At 40.7% G+C, this 25,848-nt stretch overlaps 3 protein-coding genes across 5 annotated transcripts in view; 1 reads left to right on the forward strand and 2 right to left on the reverse strand.

Annotated features, from left to right (window-relative positions):
• LOC130183230 (granule associated Rac and RHOG effector protein 1-like) overlaps nucleotides 1–14,131 on the forward strand; it is a 34,902-nt gene extending 20,771 nt beyond the window's left edge. For both annotated transcript variants that reach the window (XM_056398593.1, XM_056398520.1), the window contains exons 3-14: nucleotides 1,023–1,235; nucleotides 1,900–2,040; nucleotides 2,275–2,370; nucleotides 2,622–2,783; nucleotides 3,040–3,198; nucleotides 5,343–5,440; nucleotides 7,488–7,613; nucleotides 7,817–8,916; nucleotides 10,213–10,378; nucleotides 11,067–11,204; nucleotides 11,349–11,424; nucleotides 12,210–14,131. In XM_056398593.1, coding sequence (XP_056254568.1) covers nucleotides 1,023–1,235; nucleotides 1,900–2,040; nucleotides 2,275–2,370; nucleotides 2,622–2,783; nucleotides 3,040–3,198; nucleotides 5,343–5,440; nucleotides 7,488–7,613; nucleotides 7,817–8,916; nucleotides 10,213–10,378; nucleotides 11,067–11,204; nucleotides 11,349–11,424; nucleotides 12,210–12,551 — 2,817 coding nt within the window. In that variant the 3' untranslated portion in view covers nucleotides 12,552–14,131. The remainder of the gene's footprint in view (nucleotides 1–1,022; nucleotides 1,236–1,899; nucleotides 2,041–2,274; nucleotides 2,371–2,621; nucleotides 2,784–3,039; nucleotides 3,199–5,342; nucleotides 5,441–7,487; nucleotides 7,614–7,816; nucleotides 8,917–10,212; nucleotides 10,379–11,066; nucleotides 11,205–11,348; nucleotides 11,425–12,209) is intronic.
• A 251-nt stretch (nucleotides 14,132–14,382) lies between these two features.
• ss18l2 (ss18, like 2) lies at nucleotides 14,383–15,622 on the reverse strand. Its single transcript, XM_056398834.1, has 4 exons — nucleotides 15,464–15,622; nucleotides 15,057–15,133; nucleotides 14,794–14,878; nucleotides 14,383–14,680 (listed from the first exon to the last, which is right to left on the reverse strand). Exons 1-4 carry the CDS (start codon nucleotides 15,530–15,532, stop codon nucleotides 14,621–14,623), a joined length of 291 nt encoding a protein of 96 aa, XP_056254809.1. The 5' UTR covers nucleotides 15,533–15,622; the 3' UTR covers nucleotides 14,383–14,620.
• Nucleotides 15,623–16,756: 1,134 nt separating this feature from the next.
• On the reverse strand, nucleotides 16,757–25,339 carry lsm14ab (LSM14A mRNA processing body assembly factor b). 2 transcript variants are annotated; one of them, XM_056379709.1, is made up of 10 exons: nucleotides 25,005–25,339; nucleotides 24,181–24,344; nucleotides 23,033–23,183; nucleotides 21,540–21,725; nucleotides 21,122–21,202; nucleotides 20,490–20,666; nucleotides 19,941–20,097; nucleotides 19,683–19,709; nucleotides 18,923–19,163; nucleotides 16,757–18,798 (listed from the first exon to the last, which is right to left on the reverse strand). In XM_056379709.1, exons 1-10 carry the CDS (start codon nucleotides 25,126–25,128, stop codon nucleotides 18,778–18,780), a joined length of 1,329 nt encoding a protein of 442 aa, XP_056235684.1. In that variant the 5' UTR covers nucleotides 25,129–25,339; the 3' UTR covers nucleotides 16,757–18,777. The 2 variants fall into 2 exon arrangements, with proteins under 2 accessions (XP_056235684.1, XP_056235675.1); XM_056379700.1 differs by having other exon boundaries at nucleotides 16,757–18,801; nucleotides 25,005–25,338.
• Nucleotides 25,340–25,848: the final 509 nt, after the last annotated feature.

Consider the following 25,848-nt stretch of genomic DNA (forward strand, 5'->3'; position numbering starts at 1 on the left):
GTCTTTTTTTTAATTTGCAAATACAAACACATATTGAACTCATTGTTCTCACATGTATGATATATGATTACACCACACATTTTACCACAAATGCAGATGTATGCATGCATGTTTAGTTAGAAATCTGCCCAGGCATTTTGTTTTATTTTGAAAGATGCTGTGTGTTCTTCAAAAGTGACATTCCTATGATGGTATTTACTTTGGAAAACATTAGGGAAACAGTCTGGACAAATGTTGTCTAAAGTGGAGATGATTATATTTTGGTTGTTTGTTTTGGTCTGTTGGTTAAAGCAGATCCTGACATCGTCATCTATCACATTGAAGGATGGTAGTCCTGTTCTTCTTTTTTGAATTTGTTTTTAATTATTGGTTTTAATCTCATCTCAAGCATCTAGAAGGCAGTCTTCTTGTATAGTTCATTTGATTTGGTGGATTGTGTATAAAAGCAGATGTGATGAATGTGTCAGGGCAGACATCCTGCTTGAACTTCCTAACCTGTGTACCTTGCAATGAATCATTTTTGATCGTGAATGAAAAAGTCCTACTGTTTCCAGTGTATTTCAACAGATTTACTTTATGCCACAACAGCTGCACTTTCTCTGTTAATGCTCACTGTTCTTAAGGTGTGGAAAAGCAAACAACAAGCTCAAAGTAGTTTTGATGTTTGTGTTTTCTACTTTTGTTTTAGTTTCTTACTTCCTGGATCTTTTTGGTTGAACAGTTCTAGAAATTTATTAAATATCAGAGCTAGGGATTAACTCATTTGTGAAGCAGCCAGTCATTATTTTGACATCCTGTTCTATTAAAAACATAATTTTATTGCTAAAGTAGCACAAGAAGTTGGTTAGTGATTGTTAACTAGTCACTGAGGTATGTTGACATACATGTTAGTGTCCTTGCCTGAAGGTGTCCATATTGTCTGGTATCTCAAATATTCTGACTGACGTATTCTTGCATGTTAATGATGGATGTTGCTCAGAATGAGGTATGTTGTAACAGTCATGTGTGTTGTGTCTCTCCAGGTACTGGGTCGGTGCTTCCTCACAGTGATGCAGGTCCACTTCCAGTTTCTATCGCAGGCTTTGCAGAAGGTCCAACCTGTGGCTCAGTCCTGTCTGGCGGAGGCCCTTGCACAGGCCCAGGAGCGCTGCGCAAACGCCCGCTCCCAGAGCTCCGACCTCGGGCCCCTCACAGAGCTGGAGGAAGCCTCTCGCTCATGGAAAGGTGCAGCTGAGGTATGCAGTCATAGGGCGCCCCAGGACTCTTCTGGTCTGGGCCTTGGAAATATGGGGTCTGTCTGTGTGAGGTGAAAAGCTGACTTGTTACACATTCCTGAGAAATGCCAGCCGTTTATGATTTCCAGCCTCAATTTCCTATTTCCTCTATTTTTGGGCAGTTTGTCTGTAAACCTGCATAGCTATATTCTGCACCTCTCTAAACCACAAACCCTTGTAGGGGAGGCCATTTTGTAAGAGGACCTAACTAATCCCCAGGCTGATCAGTCCCTGTGGCCCATTTTAAGCTTTGTTGTGTACAGTGAGGCAGAGAGCAGAATAGTGGGTTGATTGATCTGTTAAGCCCTGGCATGCAGGATGTTAGTTCGCCCTGGAGGGGACTGGGCCTGGTAGAATGTGCTGGGGGGTTGTTTAGACAGAGGGAGGCAGCCAGGACTCTGAAGCTACACATGTTTTTTTTTTGTTTTTTTTTCCTGAGATTTTTTTTACAGTATTAAAAGATCCTTTATTTGACTTTTGTCCTGTACGTTCTTATATATCACTTTTTTTTATTTTTTATTCTGGTCATCTAATTTTGTAGTATAGTGAGATTGTGCTGTAATAGTGTAGATGGTCCAGCTGTCATTCTGACCCAGTACTCTGTTGTGTGCTCCTGTGCCCTCAGGCCACGGCGAGGCTGAGAGAGAGGGGCCGGGACGGCTGCCTGGCAGGCATCCAGGTTCAGCAGCTCTTCTGCTCCAACAACACCACCATCCCTGAGCATCAGCTGAAGGAACTCAACATGAAGATTGACAATGCTTTACAGGTACAGTATTACCCTAAAGACCAGGGAAGGGAAATACACTAACTGTAATTCCATTGGCTGCAATATCATCTTTAAGTAAGAGTATGGAAATTTTAATTGAATAAGACAATGGAACTAGATGGTGTTACTCATGAACTCGTAGTACGAGGAGAGGCATAACATTAAAAGCCATTGTTCTTGGTAATGAAAGCAATGTTGGACTGATAGCAGGTCATGTTTTCTCCTTATCTCCAGGCCTATAAAGCAGCACTAGAGAGCCTGGGCCATAGTGAGTATGCACTGAAGGCTGGCTTTCATCTGAACCCCAAAGCTGTGGAGGCAGCCTTACAGGTGAGTTCACGATTCACAGAATGATAAGTAGTGAGTTATATAGTAATCTATAGTCACGTAATTGGACAATACAATCTAAGATTAATTGATTTAACTTGTATTGGTCATCCTTTTTTAATTTTGGCTTGAAATCCTGTTTGTTTGTCATGTTAAAAGTTAAAAGACAGTTATTCTTTCATTGCTGTGTGTCTCCATGTTTTTTGTGTTTTGTGCTGTTGTGTATACGTTTACATGCTTGTGTGTGTGTGTAGGGCTGCTGCAGTGAGGCAGAGGCCCAGCAGGCAGGAAGGATGCAGACCACCTCCCAGCCCATCCAGTGTGAGCTTCCCACCATCCCCGTGCAGATCGGCTCGCATTTCCTCAAAGGAGTGTCCTTCAATGAGTCAGCGGCTGAAAACCTCAAATTGAAAACGGTACAGTCCCTGACCCCACTGACCAGCTTCATATTTCTTATACCATCATTATTCATTATTGTGTCATCAACTTTCTCTGGGTCACTAGTTTAAGAAAAAAGCTTTTAGAAATGGTATGTACTGTGTGATAACCTCAACAGATGTGTGGGCTAGTGAAGAGTCCAGTTGCATGTTTTAGTGTCATCTGTAGTGTAACATCAGCAGACACTGATGACAGACTGTTGTGTTGATGGGCCACTGTGTTTTTTCTCCCCAGCACACGATGCTGCAGCTCATTAAGGAGGTGATGGGCCAGAATGGAGTGACCCCCAGGGATGACTCTCCCGTCACAGAGGTCCTCAACCATGTCTGCCCATCCAGCTGGAGAGGAGCCTGCAAGACAGCTGTCCAGCTGTTGTTCGCCCAGGCTGGTCTGGTGAGTAGAGATGTTAAAGACCAGGGTTGCTACAGTATGTATGTCCTTAAAAACTAGTATTGCCTGGTCATTCCTGATTTTGTCAGAGATGAACACACTGCAGTTTGACACTGTGGATCAAACTGGGATCTTGTGATTTGGGACATTCTCCACATGAGTTGAAATGTTTCCTAATTTTTAATATGTCCTCATAAAATATAAATTAGATTCAACAGAGCGCACCATATTAACAGTATCCTGATTGGATATGAATAGGTTTTCATATTGCTGAATTACAAATTACACTTTACTTTTTGAGCATATAACTAACAGAACCAGAACAACTTAAAGTGAGCATAGAATAAGCCTATCAGCATAGCATAAGCCACAACTGCTACTGTATGTTGCATCCATTTTAAGCAAACAATATTATTATTTGCAATTGTCAGATGACGTTGCCTAGGCATGATAGAGCTGAATTTGTGGGTACTGTTTAATCTTTTATTTGAGTAAACTAGGATGCAGAAATGGTTTTCTTTACTACAGATTATTTTCTGGATTTTCTTCCCTTTGACTTAAAGACTTCATGACTTTAAAAGAACAGAAGATCCTTGGAAAAACTGTCACCAGAAACACTTGAAATTTAGTTTATTTAAGCTGGTGAAATCTCAGACTGTTTCTTGTAATGGTCTCTTATAGGAGTACTTTTGTGTTTGTGCTAGATGAACTTGCATAAACATTTGTGAAGACTGTTTTCTGCTGGATGTTAACGTCCATTACCACAGTGTAGTTGATACTGCAGAGCAGTGGAAAAGAGGAGGCATGCCGACGTGAACAGGCCTGTTGAACTTCACTGACACTTCTGCTGAAGTTACTGAATCCTCTCCCTTTGTGTTTCTGCGGGTTTGGCAACTTGTATCTCATTGTGTGTCACATTTGTAATTGAGATGAGGAGATCTGTCTGCTTGCTTTGAGGCAGCCGAGAGGTGTAAACAAACACTGAAGAGACACAAAAGGGAAGAAACATTCCTGCTGCATCTGGGTGAAGGATGGGCTCATCTGGGCGGGTCTGCAAACGCAAAGAAGAGTCAGTCACAGGGAGGGAGGGTCAGCAGCAGGTCTCTCCTCAGAGTAACACCAATGTGTTTATGCTTCAGTGTTTATTTCCTCTGTGCCTGCCCTGTTTTGTGTGTCAAACCAGAGGTAGTATTCCCATCCAGCCGTGCCGGCCCTGTGTTAACTGTAAAACAACCCCTGGATGATGGATGAGCGCTTTGCATTAGTCCCTTATCAGAGCCTATTGCCACTCGACCCAAAATAGATCACACCGTGCAAATAGACACACATTGTCACACACATAGTTTCTTCCCCAAACTTGCATATATATAGACGTACACTCACGGTCATGCACCTTACACACCCACGCACAGTCTTTCTCCTCCCTTTTACAGAAGGAATCAACATATCTCTTCTTTTCCTGGAAACTCCCTTTTTCCTTTCTAGTCATGACTTTTGGAGTCAAGTGAAGATGTCGTCTTCGTCTATTTTGCTGCTGTTCCTCCTCCTTCCTACCCCCCATTGACCTTGTCGTATGCGTTTCAACATGGCTGATGTACTGTTTGTGTGTATGCGTGGCTCTCTCACATGGGTAGCCCGGGGTTTCTGAGGATACACCTGCTTTTTAAATAACAATAGGGCACTTCCTGTAATACAGGAAGTAGACTCCTCCCACCTTCCCTCCCTCTTTGTGACCTAGCTGCGTGGGTCTCGAGGAGCCAAGGCCACTTTCAAAGAACTTGCAAATATATTTGATTCGCAGCAGGCAGGAAGGCTAGCCTGTTTGTTGTCACTGGCTGATTGAATGTGTTCAGTTTCCTCACCTTGAACCGTCTCGCACTCGCTTGGTGGGAAATTAATGCTGGACACCAGTGAAAAGCTTGTGCTAAGGTTTTTTATCATGTTACCATGGCTCGTAAAGGGGCTAAATGTGACTGGTTTACATACAGTAAAAGATAAAGGACGTATGTATGTGTACCCTAAATAAGTTAACATACAGTATGCTATAAACTTCTGTGGATTTCTTGCACAATACAGAAACAAATGGCTGTGAAGAAAGCTTTTATGTCAGGAGATGGTGATACAGGTGTGTTTCTGTGTCCGAACAGGTGGTTGTTGACACAGCTCAGATTGAGAACAAGGAGGCCTATGCTCCCCAGATCACTCTGGAGGGCTCCAAGGTGGTGGTCCAAGTTCCTTCTACATGGTGAGTATGAGAAACTTTGACTTTGAAATTTTTTATACATGTGTTCATCCAGCGAGTGGCAGACGGAGTTAAAAATATCATCTTTGTCAACCTTAATGAGACAATCTGAAGATATGAACAAGAACTGGATTATTATCCAAACACAGGTACATGCACCAATATCTGATGATCATGTGGTTTTATGTACACAACAGAATGTTTGTTTAACGAGAGAACAGAAAATTGATATATGTAAATCTAATGCACACAGTCAGAGATGGGAACAAAGGGAGAGTAGACATTAGGGGATGAAATGACATCATGTTGTTGAGGCATAGTTTTGGTGTACGCTGAAGATTTCCCTAAAGCAGGGCATGAAACTGTAAAGGTCTTATGTTTACAACACACTGAGGAGGGCTGGAGAGTCTGGTTAATATACTGGATTTAATTGACACTGATAGCTGTGCCCTCTTAATGTAGTGTTAACACATTTGCATTAGCCATACTTAAGCAGTGTATTATTAAACTGTGTTACTGTAATGTGGGGGATCATACTATTTCCTCTGTGCGGTATTTCACAGTCAGAGCTCTGAGGCCTGTACATTGGCCATCCTGATAACCTGTACTACGAAGCAGGTTATCAACTGGCTCAGTTAACCCTGGGTTTACCTGTTCGGCTACGAGCGTGTTCATGTGAAAGAGGCAGAGTTGTTCATTATAAGCAAGTTTTTAATATGATATGAGAACACACGCTGATACCTGACATTAAGTTCAGTTATAACCATGTCCACAAGTGACAATGTAAACAATATGATCACATTACTGGAATAAAAAAAAAAAAACATATCAAAATATAATTACTATCAAAGTCAGATTAAGGATATATTGTAAATAAGTGTATGATTTATCACTGTGTTTCTTACTCAGTATTTTCTGTCTGCAGTCTGATGATGAACAAACTGTTATGAACATGTGATGCAGAAAAAACAGAAAACATTGATAGTAGTTGATGTCTGATGAGTCAGACTGACTGAAATGTTTAAAGATTATAAATCAAATTTATAATCATGGAAATATTCAACAGTGTGTGGATAATTTTTCTACTAAAAGACATCAGAGGTTTACTTTTTATTTCCAGTTATAGTCACAGAGTCTGCTCATGTTATTCTGAGCCAAAGAGATGAAGAAGAGAGTAAAAGCTTCATCACTGTCAGGAATCCTGTTGGATTAAAGAATCTTCCTTCAATTGAATTCAATTCAGATCCTTCAATTAAAATGAAGCTATAATAGTTATGATATATTTATTTAGTCTGATAACTGACGTTATAAAACAGAGAGTGGACACATGCTGGACTGGAGCAGCAAAACGATTCCACTGATTTATATAAATGTCTACTGATCGTTATTGATCACTTTATCGTGAACTCTTTTGTCCCTGTCAGGATCCTGCAGGAATGATGACTCAGTTTTTCCAGTGATCTGATTGGTCAGTAGTTGGGCTGTTGACAGGTTATCTGATCCTCTAAAGTTAGCCTGTGCTGCAGCAGGTTAGGAGTTCTGCATCAGTTACCATGGTGATTGACCCCGATAACAAGTGAACCACTGTCGTAGGACTGAAAACCCAGAGTCAAACCTGAGGTTACCCCGATAACCTCAAATCCTGCTTCGTAGTACAGGCCTCTGGACTGTCTCACAGCTGTAACAGGAGAATAAACATCAACAAATGATGTTTTGGTTTTGACCTGGACTCTTGTGTAATTTAAAGTGTAATTTGAGGAAAAGGAAAACACATTCTTTCAAAAACATAATTCTAGTTGTCCTTTGTCAGTAGACAATTCTGTGCGACGTTTTGAATCAGCATTCAGGTAAGGAAACCAGTCTGAATTGAGAAAGTACCGTGACATGGATGTTTTACTTCGTCTTTTCTTGTTTATGAATATCACATGTCAGGTATTCATCTGTTCAGTAAATACACCTGGGCTTTTGTGTGTATGCCATTGTGTTGGAATTGTACTTCATGTCCTGTCCTGTTGTGGGTGTTTGTGTGTGTGTGTATGAACATGTTCAGGTGTCTTAAGGAGGACCCAGCCACCATGTCCTTGCTCCAGCGGAGCTTGGACCCAGAGAAGACGCTCGGTCTAGTAGACATGCTCTACACAGCTGTGTTTGACATCAACAGGTGGAAGGAGAGAAAGTGAGTGACATAAAAAAAGCTTTTACTTTTCTCAGTTAGCTTTCTGCACATGTGATGTATATGCTGTCTGTTGAAATATAGGGTGTCACACTTACCTTGTTTGTTTAGTTAAAACTTAGTCAACGCCTCTTTTTATCTTGTGTCTACCTGTCAGTTAATAATGGTTAACTACTTGTCTCTCTCCTTCTCCTCCGTTTCAACAGAGAGCAGGCCTTACCCACTATTCAGATACAGCTGCAGCGGGAGAGCCCGGACTATGGCGTCCAGACAGACCTGCCTCCAGGCACCAGCTCCAAGACCTCCAGCGGATTGCCCAAAACAATATCCAAGCTGACTTCCAAGTTCACCAAGAAGGTCTCATCCAGCTCTAATAGTGGGGGCAGTTACTCCATTCCTAGCACCCCATCTCGCAGCATGCTAACGACCAGTAGCTCTGAGGACAAGGCCAAGAGCCTGGGCCACAGTGACGGGAGGCTACAGAGTATCCTGCAGATGGGAAGCCTGTCCTGCACCCCTGACTCTACACAGCAAGGCCAGCTGGCCAACGGCTCAGTGTCCGAGGACCAGGGGATGAACTTGCCGACTGACCAAGAGATGCAGGATGTCATCGACTTTCTCTCAGGATTCAACATGGGTAAATCCCAGCAGGCCTCGCCCCTGGTCAAGAGGAGGAACTCTGTGGCATCTGCAAACCCCGCTGAGCTGAAGCCTCCTAGTGGACCTCCGCCAACATCCCAATCTATCTCTCATAGCGCCCTACAGGCCCCAGCTCAGACCCTGTCCCAGCCCCAGCCTCCAACAGTGCAGAAGCAGCAGCAGCCTCAGCCACAACCACAGCCACCTCCTCCGCAGCAACAACAGCCCCAGCAGCAGCAGCCCCCTCCTCCACCTCAGCAGCCCTCCCCGCAGACCCTGCAGTACTACCAGCACCTCCTGCAGCCCATCAGTCAGCAGCAGCCCCCTCCTCCTCAGCTTCCTCCTCAGCAGACCCCGCCACAGGTCCTGCCACAGCAGAGAGTGGCAAGCAAGTGGCTTGGCACATCCGGGCAGCAACCTCCACCACAAGGCCCCCCAGCAGGGCTGTCACCTCTGGGACCCATCGGGCAGTGGGGATCCCCTGGACTGCCAGACCTGAGCTCGGATTTATACAGTCTGGGCCTGGTCAGCACTTACATGGACAGTGTCATGTCTGAGATGCTCGGTCAGAAACCACAGGGGCCCCGCAACAACACTTGGCCCAACAGGGACCAGAGCGAGGGAGTGTTTGGAGTCCTGGGAGACACACTGCCGTTCGACCCAGCAGGTGAGATCCACCTTCCTATTACATGTTCCTGAGAAATTTGGTGGATCATCCATATCAAACTGAGGGTGACATGTTTTCAACAGGTTCATTATAAGAGAAGCACTAATAAAATACAAAATTAAGGTGAAAACCAAAAACTTTTGTAGGCCTATGCATGGACATAGTCTTTTTTCTTTTTTGGAACTGTAACATGATCACTCGTGCTGTAACATGTTAAATCCAGTAGCTTGCACGACATCTGATTTGAAACTATAGGAGATAATTCACTGTGTGTTAGGCCAGCCTACAAACTTTGACATCAGTGGATAATGGCTGAATTGTGGTTGATTGTGGCTCAATGAGCAAATTAAATCCCATTATATTTTGCTCCTCTGTCTGAAGAATCAGATTTAGTTTGAGAGCCAACTAATCCTAAATTAGGCAGTGTCATTGTTCAGTAGCTGAATCCTCTGTAATCCTCCTCTGTATTGGCACTTGTACTTCCTAAAATGAAAGATGTAAAGGTTTCAAGCAGCATCTTTAAAAAAATCATTGAATGTCCACCTCTTTTGTCATGAAGAGAGAGCCTAAAAAGGAGAGTTGTTCTCGACCTCGCATGCTCCTCAGTCTGATATGGAGCATTATGTCAGCAGTGGGGGAGGGGGCTAGCCTGGAGCTTTGCTGGCACCATTGTTTCATTGTAAAAACCCCTCAGAGAAGTCGCTTTCCAATGTTTTTATGACTTACAGTGCAGTCATTAGTTAGATGTTCAGTATACCAGGGGACTAATGTACAGAACAGAGTTGTGGGTGTCCTGAGTTAACTCAAGTATTCACATTTGAAATCATTAAGATGCTTGCAGTGGGTAACCAGCTGACAAGTAAAAAAGTTATTTATTGAAATGCAGATCTTTATTGACAGTGCAGAATGGCATACAGCCAAAAGAATCTTATATTTATTACTGTTTATATACTATCTTGTAATTGTTCAAGCAGATTGCAGACACTGTCGGCCCTGATCTGAGTAACATAATGAATACAGGTCAGATAGTATGAGCATTTTCCCCCTGCATGTGGCTGCGACTTAAGTTAATGGTTTATGCTGAACAGGTTAACTGTGTCAGTTTCTATTTTTACAGTGCAGCAGACTCTTTTGATTGCAGTCGCGGCCTATTGTGCAGAGTTGACTTACAGCTATTGTGATTTTTCTGCTATGGTAGACAGTCTGGCTAAACAGATTGAGCTCCAGAGAGCCAAAGAGAAAAGCTGAGGGTGTCAGAAACTCATAGTCGTGTTTATCCTCCTTTTCCATGCACAGTTGGCTCTGACCCAGAGTTTGCACGTTACGTCGCCGGCGTCAGTCAGGCCATGCAGCAGAAACGGCAGGTGCAGCATATCCGTCGCCCTAGCAACACACGCAGCAACTGGCCAATGCCTGATGAGCAGCACAGGACCTGGTCCCACCCTGAGTATTACAGTGAGGGGTAGGTATCCATACATGACATCTCCTTTACCTCTGATTCACTGCATACACAAAAAATGTTCAGTTTAAATTAAAAAAAAATCAATCAATCATTAATGTATGTGTGTATGTATGTGTATGTATGTATGTGTGTGTGTATATATATATATATATATATATAGGATAAATATGAAAAACAAGATACATTCACAGACACACGAGACCCCTCATGTTTTATCATGTAGTTTTGGCAGCAGTATAGTGCTGAACTGTGGGATGGTTATTTAAAGCTTAGTTTCATCATAGTGCACAGTAGTGTTGTGTGACGTTAGGATTGAATTATTAATATGGCAGCGATCATCGATATGTGAGGAATTTAACACCTTTATCATGACTGTTGTCACTTAATTCTCCCCATAAGTGTGAGACAACATCATGCTTACACACTAATTCAGGAAAGTAGGCAGAAGTAAATGGCAGCCATCACTGCAGTGACAGCTCACTTCTAAACCATGTGTAGTTTATGAAAAGAATTTCAATATTTATTCACTTTCATACAGTGTTCGCCATGAGATAAGTTTCTTAAACTGTGTGCCATTAAAGTGTTTAGATGTCATTGACTAACTTGTGTCCAGTCATGTCTTTTAATAGCACATTGTTGACAGTATAATATAAAAGAATGCTAACACCTCCTCTGGTTGTGTCCTCAGTGAGGCCGTGAACAGCAGCTGGTCGGCCAATCAGGGGGACTCAGCCAGCTCCAGCGACGAGACGTCTTCCGCCAATGGCGATAGTCTGTTCTCCATGTTTTCTGGGCCAGACCTTGTAGCGGCAGTTAAACAAAGGAGGTGAGTCTCAAACTCATTCACTGTTGTCGATTTCTCAGTTTACTTGTTATCTTAATGAAAATGCCTTTTGGAGCTCAGCTGTGATCAAATAGTCTTTATGCTTTTTGTGAGCACTGATGAGGTTCACTGTTAATGTCTCCTCAGAAAACACAGCTGTGGTGAGCCGGAGGTATGCACCCTGCCCTCACCACCACTCCATCACATCAGCGATGATAACCAGGTAAAGTATGAACTCTCCCGTTTTTTCTTTTCCCACGTCACCCCACATTTGATTAAACATTTAGAGTATTTTTTAACCAGTTTTAATAACTTCTTTTGTGGAAAAAATATTTGTTTTGTTTGTTTGACTTCTGAGATATCTGAGAAGTTGCTGACGATCTTTGACTAAATCTGTAGTGTCTCAAGCTTTCAGTTGTGGTGTTGTTTTTTCTCTCTAAACAATCTAATCAAGTTGGCTCACACTTAATATTATTAGTTACATCAAGCCTGGGTCTCATGGAAAGGTGCCATATGAGTCAAGAAATTGTTTCTTGGCTCGACAAAGTGATACAAAATTTAATTATTTTGTGATTTGTTTGGGGAAAAAGAACACACACACACACACACACACACACACACACACACACACACACACCAGGAGAGCGGTCTAAAGAAAACTACACTAATTTCATATCTTCATATGTGATTATTTCTGCTTTTCTCACTTGTCAGTGATGGTGAATTGTGAATATCTTTGAGTTTTGAACTGGTGGTTGGGCAAAAGAAGCGATGTGAGCGTTTGAGTCACCTTGGGCCCTGAAACCAGTATTTTTACTTTTTAAATATAAAAATTGGAAAGTGGAGGCACCTGAGAAACACAACAAACATGGATTTCCTATCAGCTTTCTTTCCATCAATGAAACATCAGAATTAGTTATACATGTTGCAATACCAGTTGTAATTTCTTAAGCATGACTTTTGATTACATGCTGACATAAACTGATCACTGTCTGCTACACTCCACAGGACAGCAAAACTAAAACCTGGCCTCCCAAAGCACCGTGGCAGCACTCCACCCACACCAACACCATGCCCAATCCCAGCTCTTCCTTGTACCAGATGAACATCCCCGCTTCCTCCCAGTGGAGCGACTCCATGCAAATGCTGCAGTCTCCCGTGTGGTCCACTGCCAGCGACTGCTCCCCCTCCACCGGCATCTCCTCTGGTTTTCCCTTCACCCAGCAGCAGCAACAGCAGCAGCAGCAGCAACAGCAACAGCAACAGCAGCAACACAAACCCATGACCAAGGGCTTTAAATCCTTCCCCCTCAAACACGAGCACAGGCCCTCCTACCTTCACCAGTACTGACCAATCTAATGTCAAATGAGTCCACGGTGAAGTGCCACAGAGGACCTGTAGCTCTGTTAGATGAGCCACTGAGTGGGCCGAGCTGCAGCCTTTACAGTCCACACCCACTGAATTGGAAGATTTCAAAGCCTCAGAGGCAAAATTAAGTATACACACTGGCTCTACATTTTTGTATCTATATTTTTCCATGTCAAACATCCCCATTTGAAAAAGAGACGTATTTTGAAGTTTTTTCAACTGCCATGTTTTAACTACGAAAGGTGCATGTGTCATGCTGGCAGCAGTTAGTCTAGTGGTCGTTTCTCTGTCTGTTGAGCTGACGTCTCCTCAGACAAGAGCTGGAGACGTGCACGGCCGTCACCCACTTGCTTCTGCAGCTAAATGTGTGTGTGTAAAGGAGGGGGATTACAAGGGGGGCAGGGGCTTGAAATGCTCTCATTTTGCCCATAATAAATATACTGTGTCTACATAGCTGTAACTGCCAAATCTCACGCAAGATGACTCAGAATACAGCTACCATCTACTGTTTCATAGCTTGTAAAATACTGAAGTTGAAATATAAATATTTAGTTCTTTTTATTAAGAGGCTTTGAGCAGGCTCAGCATAAATATAGTAAGTCACTGCAGAGGTGTAATTTGAGAGAAATACACTACTTTTTCAACAACTGACAAGAGTTAGGAATTATAGCAGTAACTATGTGCCATGTTGGTATTGATAGCACTTGCAGAATATAATTTCCAACCAAGCGTTGTTGAGAAGATGAATGGTGCTGAAGAGGCAGGTCTGAGATAATTGATGTACAGTGAAGTTACACGCCCTACTGGATGAGATCATTAGGGAATATCTTCACACCCAGAGGCGCATTCATTTCCTCCTCTCTAATTGGCGGTTGTTTGCTCCAGATTGACACTAACTCCCATAAACCTAACTTTTCTTCTGTTTAATAATACAATATTTTTCTTGTACAATTATTGACAGTATTAATCTTATTTTTGTATTTTCTTACATGTTATACCATGACTGTATGTTAGTATTCTTGTAGCCATATTACATGAAACATTATTTTCCACCTCCCAATATGTGAAAAAGCACATTTTTTTCCTACAGAGTTGAACTACACCATCTATCTATAAAGGTTACCAAATATGCCATGCTAAACACTAAAACAATGTGATGAGGGTGTTTTCGAGCCCTTGTTTCTTCGGTTTCTATGGCAATGGGCTGTATTTAAAAGCCCAGAATGTTATCTTTTTGTGATGTTTGCGGATGCCAATGTTGCCTGTATTTATGAAATGACACCATGTTTTCAGAAAACTAACATACTTAACATGTTTACAGAAAATTGTTTGCTGTATATACATATAAATATATATCTTTTTATAGTTAATGTGCTTTGCACAATCAAGATATAGGGTTTGTTGCTTTTTGTCTGTGTTATCTCCCTAACTGTTGCAGCCTTTTTTAAAGACATCATTACAGACCTTGGACTGTAACTGTTAGCTTCTCAGCTGTGTCAAATGATTTACTAGTGGCTTCTACAAAAGATAAAAAATAATAAAAACATGTTGCCCTGATAGAAGATATGAAGGGGGACTGCTTGGCTTATGTTGCTTATTGTTCTCTTGAGCTGGCAACTGAATCTTTCCAAGTGTACCAGCAATGCAAAAAACAAATAAAAATGACTAGCAATTTAAAATGCCTTTTTTTCTTGCTGTTTTTCTGATGAAAAGTGACTCATTTAAATGTAATAATGTCCTAAGCTCCAGCAAGAAACATTTCTTGTCAGTGGGTTTTTGTGTGGTCTCTGCACAGAATGATTTCAACAACTACTTCTTCCAAAAAATTGAAAAATGTTTTAATGTTCATTTGAGAGGATAGAAAATATAGTATGGATTCAAAGATTTGTTCACATAATATACATCCAATATAGCATTACTGAACTGAAACACCAGTGAACCTGAAAGAGGTGACCTGACTGAAAACAATAGATTAGACTTCACATAGATTTCCTTATTATATTAAATAATTTTGTACAATACAACTGCACCACTGATAAAAGCTGCCATCATCATGTGCGTCCATGCCCATTCACAGTTGGTGTGGAGGCTAAAGTTCCATTAGATGTGGACTGAAAACAGGAAAGAAAATCATATTATTAGGAATAGGTCACTAGTCAAGGGAACACTACGACTTGAATCATTAATGCAGTGGAATCTCGAGCATCGTGTGGTTTGTATTTACATTTGAGGAGAGGGGCACGTTGTCAGGGCTGGCATCAGCTATGGTTGCCAAATAGACGATATTGCGGTGCAAGATCTGTTGATATCTGTTGGGAAAGAAGAAAAACGGCAGGTGAAAAAATAGACGCACATTTGTCCACAACACAACTCACAAAAGAGTGTGGGCGCTTTACATCATTACTGTGCTAACCACTTGCAAGTCATATAGCGTAGCAAATTAACAGTTAAATGAACTACAGGGCATTGAGGGTAGTTTTGACTTACTGTACACACTCCACTGCTCGACCTTTCTGCATGTACTCAGTGATGCATCTCACTAACTGGTCGTTTTCATCCAGCAACTGGGACAGACGAGACAAAAGAGGAATGACGTTATACGGTAGCTAACGTAGTCTACTTGGATAACACAGTAACGGTGTGATTATGGATGGAAAGGAAACAATAAAAGCACTATGTGCAACATGAAACACTTTAACGAAGTACAATACAAAAATGAATAATTGTGTAAACGTGTGTAAGTCAATGTGAGTGTAAACACAGACTGGACGAATGTATGAACTAGTGAAGTAGCTAGTGGCTAAACGCTAACGCTAACACCATTGTTATAGTACGGGGATATGAGCTAACATGTCGTTAGCTGCTTCGTTAAATACCCTTTCCTGGTGTCTTACCCTCTGTATTGTCTCTTGGTTGACTTTTGCCTTTCCTCGTAGTTTCTTTGGCACAAAGACAATCGACATTTTTGTAGTCACAGTTAGTTTACCATTTGTTTACGTTTCTCAACGGCGTCCTCTCCCTTATTCTCCGAGTGTATTTGATGGACAACTGTTTGGTTCTTGTTGCGTTACCGCCACCGTCTGGAGAGTGGTGGTCCGTCAGTCTCAAAGTCAGAAATACCGCTTTTGGTTTCAGCGTAGTTTATGAACTCTGCAATAATTTTAATTAATCACTGGTGCCTATTATTTTTGGATAACCACGACTTTCTTTTCTTTAACTCAAAGAGTGTTTATATTCGTAATGTGGATTATTTAATTTTACCTCCAGTCCTTACTCTGTCCATCATCCACAGAGGATGAATCCCAGTGCTTTGGATGACCTCTCTAACCTTTCATTAATTTCAGCCCACCACACAAAGGCCAAAAATGTGACTTTTAATTACCCAGTGGCACATTATGTCACCCAGAAAAATAACCTTGTCCATTTTTTGAGCTCCACAAAATGTTCACTTGTGCCACCCTCAGGCCAAGAATGTAAAAGTTGACTCAGGATCAGTTGCACCCTCCACAAGTGTCAACACTGGCTCTCCACACCTCGGCAGCACAGGTGTAATTAATATCAATCAGCCAGCAGAGTGCTGGGGACTTGGACCAGACATAGTGAAATGGAGTGTAGCCCTCGTTAATGTTATTAATTACACGTGTTTGTCTGATTCTGATAAGCCCTATAACACAAGCACTATACTGTAAATGTTGCATCACCACTGAAAACTGATTGGAGTTACATGAATGCTTCAAGTCTTGATATGACGTAAGACTTAAGTACATGTGCCACACAACTATCAAGTATTTGGAAAAATAAATAATTACTGATGTACAATAGGTTACTTGTATTGTATCTGAACTGAATCTCTGATTCATGTTTATTAAAAAATGTCAGATTTTTCTATGCACTGTGATCGACTGTTTATATTGCACATAAAATACCCCAAGCACACGTTAAAACTGCAATCATATTTTACTCTAGGGAAAGTGACACTACTACTTTATAGTTTATGTTTTTGGAATAACTGTAGGATGCATGTCTATTCTTATATTTAAAGAAGCAATGTCTTCCTGCCAACTTAAGTACAATTTACATATGAACCAGGCAATTTCGGTAACTTTTCTGACAAATACAAAAACAGTGGGTATAGTTTAAAGGAGACTCTTCATTGACATGTGTATTAAAAAGAATACAAACAGTGATATTGTACAATTCTTTATTTGACGTAAAAACTCCATTATGCTGATATTCTCAAGAAAACAATTCCTGGTTTACAATTCCAGTGACTGGAAGGAGTAACAAACATATGAAAACATGTCAGTTTTGAATTGCTCAGTAATACTTTTTGTCTCAAATCCAATCTCGCTGGTTATTGCGAAAGCCCATATAAAGTGATGGTTCCTACGGCTATCATGCAGTGATCAGCAGTCTGTGCAATATCCAGTTAAACAGCACATACTCCACTGGGCTGCTTTGTTTTAAAACAACCACAGCTTTAGAGAAGGATCTACTTTCACCCTGTAGTGCTATCAATACTTTTGTCAAAAGGTAATCTTTAAGTTAAAGGGAGAGCTGTAAAAAAATTGACCACTCTGAAGGCACTCCCTAAAGTACTAACAAATCAGAGCCAAAAAGAAAAAATGTCCCACCTCCCCCCAACACACTGGCACCACATCCAGTTCTTGTCCCTTTGTTCACACGTCAGTAAAAAAAAAAAACAACACATAAAATTCACTCCAGAGAACAATCACATTGACAATAATGCACCAAGAGGAGCTACAAACAAGCCAGAGGGCTGATATCTATCAGAAATGCTGCCGTCTGTATTGAACATACACTTTGAGACATCATTCAATCCATTTACAAGATTTCCCAATTTCAGTAAACAATCCTCACAACACTGCAAGTGTACTGAGTTTTGCAGTGAAAAGCGGTTGACTCTAGAGACAAAAACAATGTTGATGACACAACTGCAAGACAAATCGAAGGATGCTGAAAACAAAAGGAACACGCTTTAACAAATGGCTCAGTATGTTTTGGACATAGAAAGGTAGATTTAAGAGGTACTAAATGAAGAAAACATGTACCTATAGGCTGACAATTATTTTTAGCTGTACCAATCCCTCACATATTCTTTTTGGCAAAATAGCGGAGCATTTCTTATCCAAATCTAACTTGTTCAGTCAATCTAACTGCAGGTTTTGAATAATAAACTCAAGGCTTTCCTTTCCTAACAACTTCTAAAAAGGCGTCAATAGCAATGGATGATTCTCTTTCACTGACACAAATCATGGGAATGCTCTTTCTTTACTCAACTATATAACAGACCCGCTAAAAAAAAAATCTACAGTTAACAAATACTTCTAAAGCTAATGCTGTAAACCACCCTATGTCAATCAAATGACTGGCTCCTATTGGTTGAATGCATTAGGCTGCCATCATTACACCAGGCCTGCAGAAGTCCAGCTACAAACCTAAAGCAAAAACACAATTCATCTGATGTGGGAGGTTTAAGGGGTCAAAGTATGAGCTAATGATTGTAACTACTGAAACACATTTCTAAAAACTAAAGTCTAGAGTCTGTTGAGCAATGATTTGCTGGAGGGCACTAAGTGGAAGATGAGCTAGATATACATTCATTCATTACGATATTCAGTTTAGATTCTGTTTCTTTCAGCTGGCTTTGACCTCACGACTTCTTTGAGAATGAATGGATGTCAAAAAGAAAAAAAAAAAAAAAAAAAACTGGGTAAAAATACTGAACACATGGCAACCAATCTAAGTCTGAGCAGAGAGAAATACGGTGCAACAGGCAATGAAGGGAAGTTTGGTGCCAACAAATATTATATCAAAAACTGAAATAAAGTAAAAAATAAAGCTATTGATCACATGAACCGTGATCTGCTCACAGTATCACTGGGATTTCTGCATACAGCTTTCAATATCAAATACGACTTCTGTAAGAAATGAACTTGATTGATGCAAAAATACAGAGTTACTCCAAAGCAAGGTATTTACACATCATCTTGTCCGTCTGGTGACTGTTTATCAAACTAAACTTCTGTACTCTCACACCCTGATGTCAAACAGTCAACCCTGCTGCTGGTGACTGAGAGGATGTCTTCATTCTTTCTGTCAAATGTAGAGACCAAAGAAAATTTCTTGAGCTGGAATAATTTCATGAGGAGGGGCTATAATTCTTTGTGGATCCGTCGCTGCTGTACTATGCAGCCACCTTGTTATCCTTCTGGATAAAACAAACAAACAAAAAGCCTAAAGGTTAGAACAGCCATCAGACATCTACCATTTCTACTGCACTTCAATAATACTTTTATACTGTTCAAAGCTTATGAAAGTGATATATTCACCCTGTATTCAAAATCAGAGAAATCCCGGCTGCCTCTGCCACCTCTGAATCCGCCTCTGAAACCAGGTGGAGGACCCCGTGGTGGCCCAAAGGAACCTCTGCTCACCGGTCTTCCACGGCCTCCACGGGGCCCCATGAAGCCTCGGCCACGGAAACCACCTCTTCCTCGATTGTGCCTCAGGGGAATGCCGAACGTCTCTGCGTTCATTCGTCTCTCCTCTGCCCAGGTTGGCCTTCGATCCCTGACACATGCAAAGACCAATCAGGATCCATCGTTTCAGGTAACAAACATTAGACAGAAAGGCTGCGCCACAGGCTACGGTAGTTTTGGCTTAGTTATGAATCAGCAATGTACAACACTGCACAAAGAAATCAGTCTATGTTGCTGCTTTAACAATGCACAGAAACTGGCAGCACACTGTGCAAATTAGTTTAACATCCTTTGTCTCTCCCATTCAAACAAAAGATGATGCTCAGTGTCTTTTTATTACATAGTATGTTACATGTACGCTGTGTGGTTTTATAGTTAAAAATTTAAACATGTGCAATCATCTGCGTCTGTTTAACATGCAGAGCCATTATAGGATGTTAGGTTTAAATCTGTAACCAAATAAACAAAAAAACTGAAAAATTATTGCCATGATTAAGTCAACGTCCAAAAGCAGTTAGTGTTTGTATTAGTGTGCTCACTCTCCATGCCAACATGCCCCCTTTAACCTGAGGTGCCTCCCCAAACAGAGCTAAGAAAATATATGACTTACCTTGAAAATCCTCTTTCACCCGCTTTACTTAAAGAGATAAAAAACAAAAGTCTTTCAGTGCATTCAGTGAGTACAATTCACATGATTAAACAAATGGTAAATGATGTAGAGAGTCTGGAGAGTAGTTCTCGCAGATACCATTCAGACTGACACATAACGCAGTAACTTTAACACAGCAAACGCAATGACACTATAAGTCTGAACACAATCCTCCCTGTAAAAGGGGATTCAGGTTCATTAAAAAAAAAAAAGAGATACCTCAAATCATCACAGGACAGGTTATCAAAGAAGGATTTGGACTTGTCATAGTAGCATGGGTTTATCACAGCCTCCTCCTCCTCGGTGGTCCCCTCATTGGCCGGATGTTCTGAGACAACAGTTTCCTCTCCATTCAGCGCCTTTTCAGTCTTGTCATCTGTTATGTTGGAAGTACATTTGTAAAACATTAAACGCCACAAACTTAATAAATTGACCATGAGGCTGCGCAATAACACTGTGACACTGAAGATGCCAAAAACTCAGTATGTTTGGGTCTATCTCAGGACAGATTCACTATCATGCAAACATTTTATTTTATTCCTTCTTGAGCCTTCACTTGCAGAAATGGTGGCAGGATAAACCAAACCAAACTAAAACGGTATTGCCCTTTAAAAGTAACAATAATTGCACCAGTTATATTCATACATGCCGTCTCTGTCAGACTGTAAGGCCAATGGATCTGATGAAAACATTTCTGTACTGGTGAAAAATAAATGCAGTGCCTTTTTTTTTTTTACCCTTTTGGATTCAAGCATGTTGAAGCAGTACCTTTCAGTTTAAGCTTATTCTGCAGCTCTTTGTCAATCTCATCTTTGTGAAACTGGGCGTTTGCAGTCTCAAAATCAAAGTCTTCTTCAAACTTCATGGTGCCATCCCTGCGCATATTCATTTTGCCTCTGCTGCGGTTTCCTCTTCCACGGCCGCGGCGGATGGCCTGAGCACCAGCTGAGAAATAACAGAGAATAACTGAAATCAAGCAACACTCTGACAAACAACACGTACTGTGCAGTCAATAAATATTAGGACAGTATTGTGTTAAGCTTTACTTTAACCTCATTGTTGTTGTTTTATTTCAAAGTCAACATGTTGGTGTACACAATCAGAGAGGTGAAAAACACATCACTGCCCAAATCCATTCTGACTGCACTGTAGATACCAAAGGTATAAAAAAGGAGTAAAAAAACATTAAGTATGACACATAAAAAAAAGACATGAAATCGTAATAGAAATTTTGTCCATTACATTGTCTCTGAGAAAACAACTGATTCCATGACAGTAAAATTTCTTATTACATATTAATAGACCATAAAGATTAAATAGCTGCTAAAATAAATGAACATTTCAGTGGATGGAATTAGGTTTGTTTTAGGTATTATTAATTGAGGGTGGAAATTACTTACCAGCTTGACGCTTGTTGGGATCCCGGTTTTCAACAGCACCTTGTTCATTATCTGGCTGTGACACTTTCTGAACCTCAGGAGCTGAAGAGAGAACAAAGTAGACATTAGCATAAGTTTCGCTCGAGGTAAATTGGTAATGATCTAACACAGACACATTAGACAACACAAGCATGGGCTTCAGACATGTTGCAGGTTCAGGATTCTCTGTGTTTGTTAAATCTGTGTAGAATCTAAACTTAGGAGGTGAACTGTTGTTTTTGGTACTGCAGAGGATTTTGTGCTAATGAACCTCTTGTACGCTAATAAAAGTCAAATTGTTTTTTTGATAACATCTTCACACCGCCGGTCATCAACACCAGTGCTCTGGACTTTTAACGGTGTGAAAATCTACCACAACAAGCTTGCAAGGTATCTTTACCTTTTCTCTGCTCAAGGAGATCTGGAGGCTTCTGGCTGCCAGTGGTGGTACTGGTCGGTCTGGGAACTGCTGCCCCCGTCTGACTCCTCTGTCCTACAGGTGCAGGTGGAGCTGATGGTGGGGCCTGCGCTGCCTGCTCCAGCGTGGGACTTTTTTTCAAAGAGTCCAGTTTAGGACTCGTGCGTCCTGCAGAAAACAACAAAGTTAGATTCAAACTATATGACTTTCTTAAAGCAGAGAAAGTGTAGTTTGTCTTAAAGCAGCAGACAGAGACAATGAAAATTAAGTGATAAACCTGATGCTGAGTGACACAACATCACATACAATATAATGTCAATGTGGCAAAATACCTGGAAATAATGTCAACTGCCAGTATAATGGAAGAACCTTCCTGATCAGGGTTACAACACTGACATCTAATATCTAATGAGGCCAGTGGCAGCTCTGAGTATTTGCAAAGCAACCTAATAGTTTTACAACAAAGTCAATTTATATGTTTAATGAGAAAATCCCTGGCATGTGCTGTTATGTCTCCAGCTTTGAGCACTTTCATATACCCAAGCTTCAACAGTTTATTAGAAATCTGATGTATAATTGTCTTCACAATTCGCTGTTCAACACATAATGGGGTTCACGTGCGCAGCAGGAAACTCCAAAGGAAATATGCAGCTGTGCTCTATTCAAATCAGCAGGGATCAGGGTCTGCTCACAATATGCTTCAGAAACACATCTTGCTTACAAGGCTTGTTTGAAGAATGTTTGATTGATTGTGCAGTAATTAGAATAGATTTAGATGGATCATGTTGGTGACTGTAAAAAAGATCAAGTGGTTGTCAAACAGTCAAACATCTAGTAGTTGTCAAACAGTGCTTTGAATGCAGAGCTAAGCAATACTGACAAAATAATTATCACAATATTTCAAAAATAATATTTGTGTGTCAACTGAAACATAAAACATTAACTTGGGATAGCATCTGTAATACACAACTGGTGTTCATTTTAAATACAGCTTGTTTGTTTTTATTACAGCCATATTGTCCACTATAAAATGAATGTAAATAAAAATATAGTCCAAAATATGGCACATTATTTAATGTCCCTGCCACTTTGCACTCTTGTCATTTAATTGCAGTTTAATTGGCCAGTGTCCTGCAGACACATGAACCTTAAAGAGTTCACCACAACAGTGGTTTTCATGTTTTAGTTCATCTGGTTCGTTAACTTTACTTCTCATTATGTATAAATATACTATGCTTATTAAGGAGTTTTAAATGATTTCCCATCTTCCATTCAGCCAGTTTTTCATGTATTCAGCATAAAAATCTACTTGTGCCACACTTTTCACTTGACACGGGTAATCATCCCCGTTTATTTTTGTCTCATGTAACACCAAATTATTGTGTGGGACATGGAACCATGTTCACAGCTCTTAATGGTGCTGCCTATAAATCCATGCAGTGAGAAGAAACTTTTGAACAAGAACTACTTCTTACCTCCTGCTCCAGCTGATCCAAACTGCTGAGCTGCAAGGGGTGTAACACCAAACTGGCTGTAAGGTGGGACAGGGGCCCTGCTGAATGGAGCATAGGACCCAGCAGACTGGAATGATGATGCTGCTGCAGCATTGCTGGATCCAATTGATGACTACAGAAACAAATACACAGTCAACTGAAAAGCCATGACAACACTGATTGTCAAAAACAGCACTTTCACACAAATTCACTTGGTTGGTGTCTGTGTGTGGTTATATCGATTCTTTTGCAGACCACTTAGGAAATGAGCATCCACAACATGAATGTGCAATTGCAAATGTTGTGCAAGTCTTCTGTACATGATCTCTACCGATATTCACCTATTTCATGAAAAAGCTACTGTATTTAGTGTATGTGTTGTGTAGTGTGTGTAGTGTATTTAGCATCAGTGACACGTACGACAGTTTCTGATTTCTGGTGCCATGAAAACAAAAATGATATTTACCTAAGTAGGAGCAGAAAAGGGAAGGCACTTAATTCAACACATATGACCAATGGAGGGGGAGAAGTTATGTTTTTGATGATATTATGGTCCTTTGACCTCAGCAAAAAGTCAACTATTCTGCATGGGAAAGTGTTAAAGTGCCCAGTGTCTATCCAAGTCTACATTTTTGTTACACAAGCAGAATTTACACTCAGTTGTGAAACTATGTTGTTTTTTTAAGAGTGTTATTAGTGCAAAGTAAATGTTATATTTACTTTAAAAGAAATTTCCAACCAATTGGAAAAGGTCTTCATCACAGCAGACATTTTGACTTAGTTAGTATAGGTAAGGCACAGGTGTAACTAATATCATTAAGGATGGCTCTTTTCTGCTAAAGGGACCCAGTAAACCATGACAGTGTGACAGTGAGCCAGCTTTCACAACACCAGGACCCTGAAATGGAAGCAGCTAAATGGAGCCATCATTTATTCAATCATTTACACCTGTACTTTTCCTTCTGTGACATGTCAAAATTTCTTCTTAGAAATAACAGCATGGCTGCAGCCAGGCATGACCTAAGATTAAAACGTGTTCAGTAAAGATTTCTGATTACTTTAATAGAAAATATACAGAATGTCTGACAAACTACAACATTATTGTAATATACTCAGGAAAATGAACTTACTTGAACAATGGCAGGGTCCTGAGGCAGGCTGCTAGTGGCTTTGGGTGGCTCACAAACTGTTAGGTCTTTTATATCACTTCCTCGGAAGATGATGTACTCAAACACTTCATCCCGAGGTGGAATAGGCCTGTCAGTGGGCCGATCTTCAGTGCCGAAAGAGCGAACTGTTTGGGAAATTCACAGGATGGTTTAAATTACTTCACACTATTAGTGTTTATATTGAAGCTTAGTAGATCTGCGCTTTGAAAATATTGTTGTTTTGATGTATTATACTGCACAAAAGAAAAAAAGAAGAGTAAATAAGCCAGGGTTAGCCTAGAAGGTTAATCTTCATCCGTTAATCCTGGCCAAATGTTATAAGAGCATCCTAAATTACAATGTAATTACCGAGACATATTCCCCTTTGTGACTTCCGAAGGACCTTCTTTTCCTGTACAACATAAACAGCCCAATCCTGCGGAGTAATACCTTGCTAGTTCACTAAACAAACCTTCAAAATAATCACTTAAATGTACCTTTGTTAATAACCGATAGTTAAAACTCTAATAAGAGATGTTTTATAGTAACAAGGCATTCATTTTCTATTTTATGCCACTCAGTCCTCAGAAGCCAGGGGCAAATATTTAATGTTAGCCCAAGCACAACGTAAACAAAGGGCACAGAGTGTTAACTACAGCACCACTTAGCTATTAGTTGGCTAAAAGGCTAGCTGACGTAGCTAACTACGCTGAAATGAATTTCAGTTTTCCATCGCTAAACACTTTTGCAAGTTGTGTTACCCCCCTTCATGAGTACTGCAGTCCACGTGTGGTTCGTTAACGTACCTTTAGCAAGAGCTACTGTCGAGTTTTCAGTGTCAATAGTGTATAAAATTCCTTCATAGCGAATCTCGGCCTTTGAGATGAGGCTAATTTTGCTGCCAATGTACGGTGTCCCTCCTCCGCTCATGTTTGTCCTCTGGTTTTAACAACGAACTTACGTCCACTAAATCTGCCTTCTGTCAAACTAGCGATCAGATGTGTTATTTTCAGAGCTTTAGTTTCAAGTCCACATCAGATGGTTTGCAAGTTTCACCGTGGCTCAGACTCGCTCGCTTCTGAACTGGCTTCTACCACGACATGGCCGTTTTCATTTTCCTTCGTCCGCCGCTAAGGATGTTGGGAGAAAGGCTGTGGCTCATTCTTATAAAGTTGCCTCCTCTTCCGCTCACTGCTACCTGTTCTCATAAACGAAAAGGAGTGAGTTGGTAAAAACATGGCGAACTTAGCAAAATGTAGACTGCATATGCAGTTTCGTAAACTTTTATTACTGTTTTTCAGGGACGAAAATTAGCTAATTAACCAAGGAATGCTTAGTCGAGATTTGAGATTCAGCCATTCTATCACATCGCGATATTACAAGGGCTCACATCTCCCAACACTGCCCCAGAGAATACCTTTTTAGATGTAGAAAAATTTTATATACCGCGTAATTTGTCTTTTACACGTCGAACTGCATTGTTTAAAATGATAAAGACATGAAACTAAAGTATGTCACGGGTGCGGCATATCATAGTTTGTTTAATCGTATGGTATTAACTCTACAGTATTCATTATACTTTATACTTAAATTACATATGAAGAAAAACATGAAAATACAACAAGACCCCCCACCCCCAAATAGACATAT

This window comes from Seriola aureovittata, chromosome 1, assembly GCF_021018895.1.
Source record: "Seriola aureovittata isolate HTS-2021-v1 ecotype China chromosome 1, ASM2101889v1, whole genome shotgun sequence".
NCBI lineage: Eukaryota > Metazoa > Chordata > Actinopteri > Carangiformes > Carangidae > Seriola > Seriola aureovittata.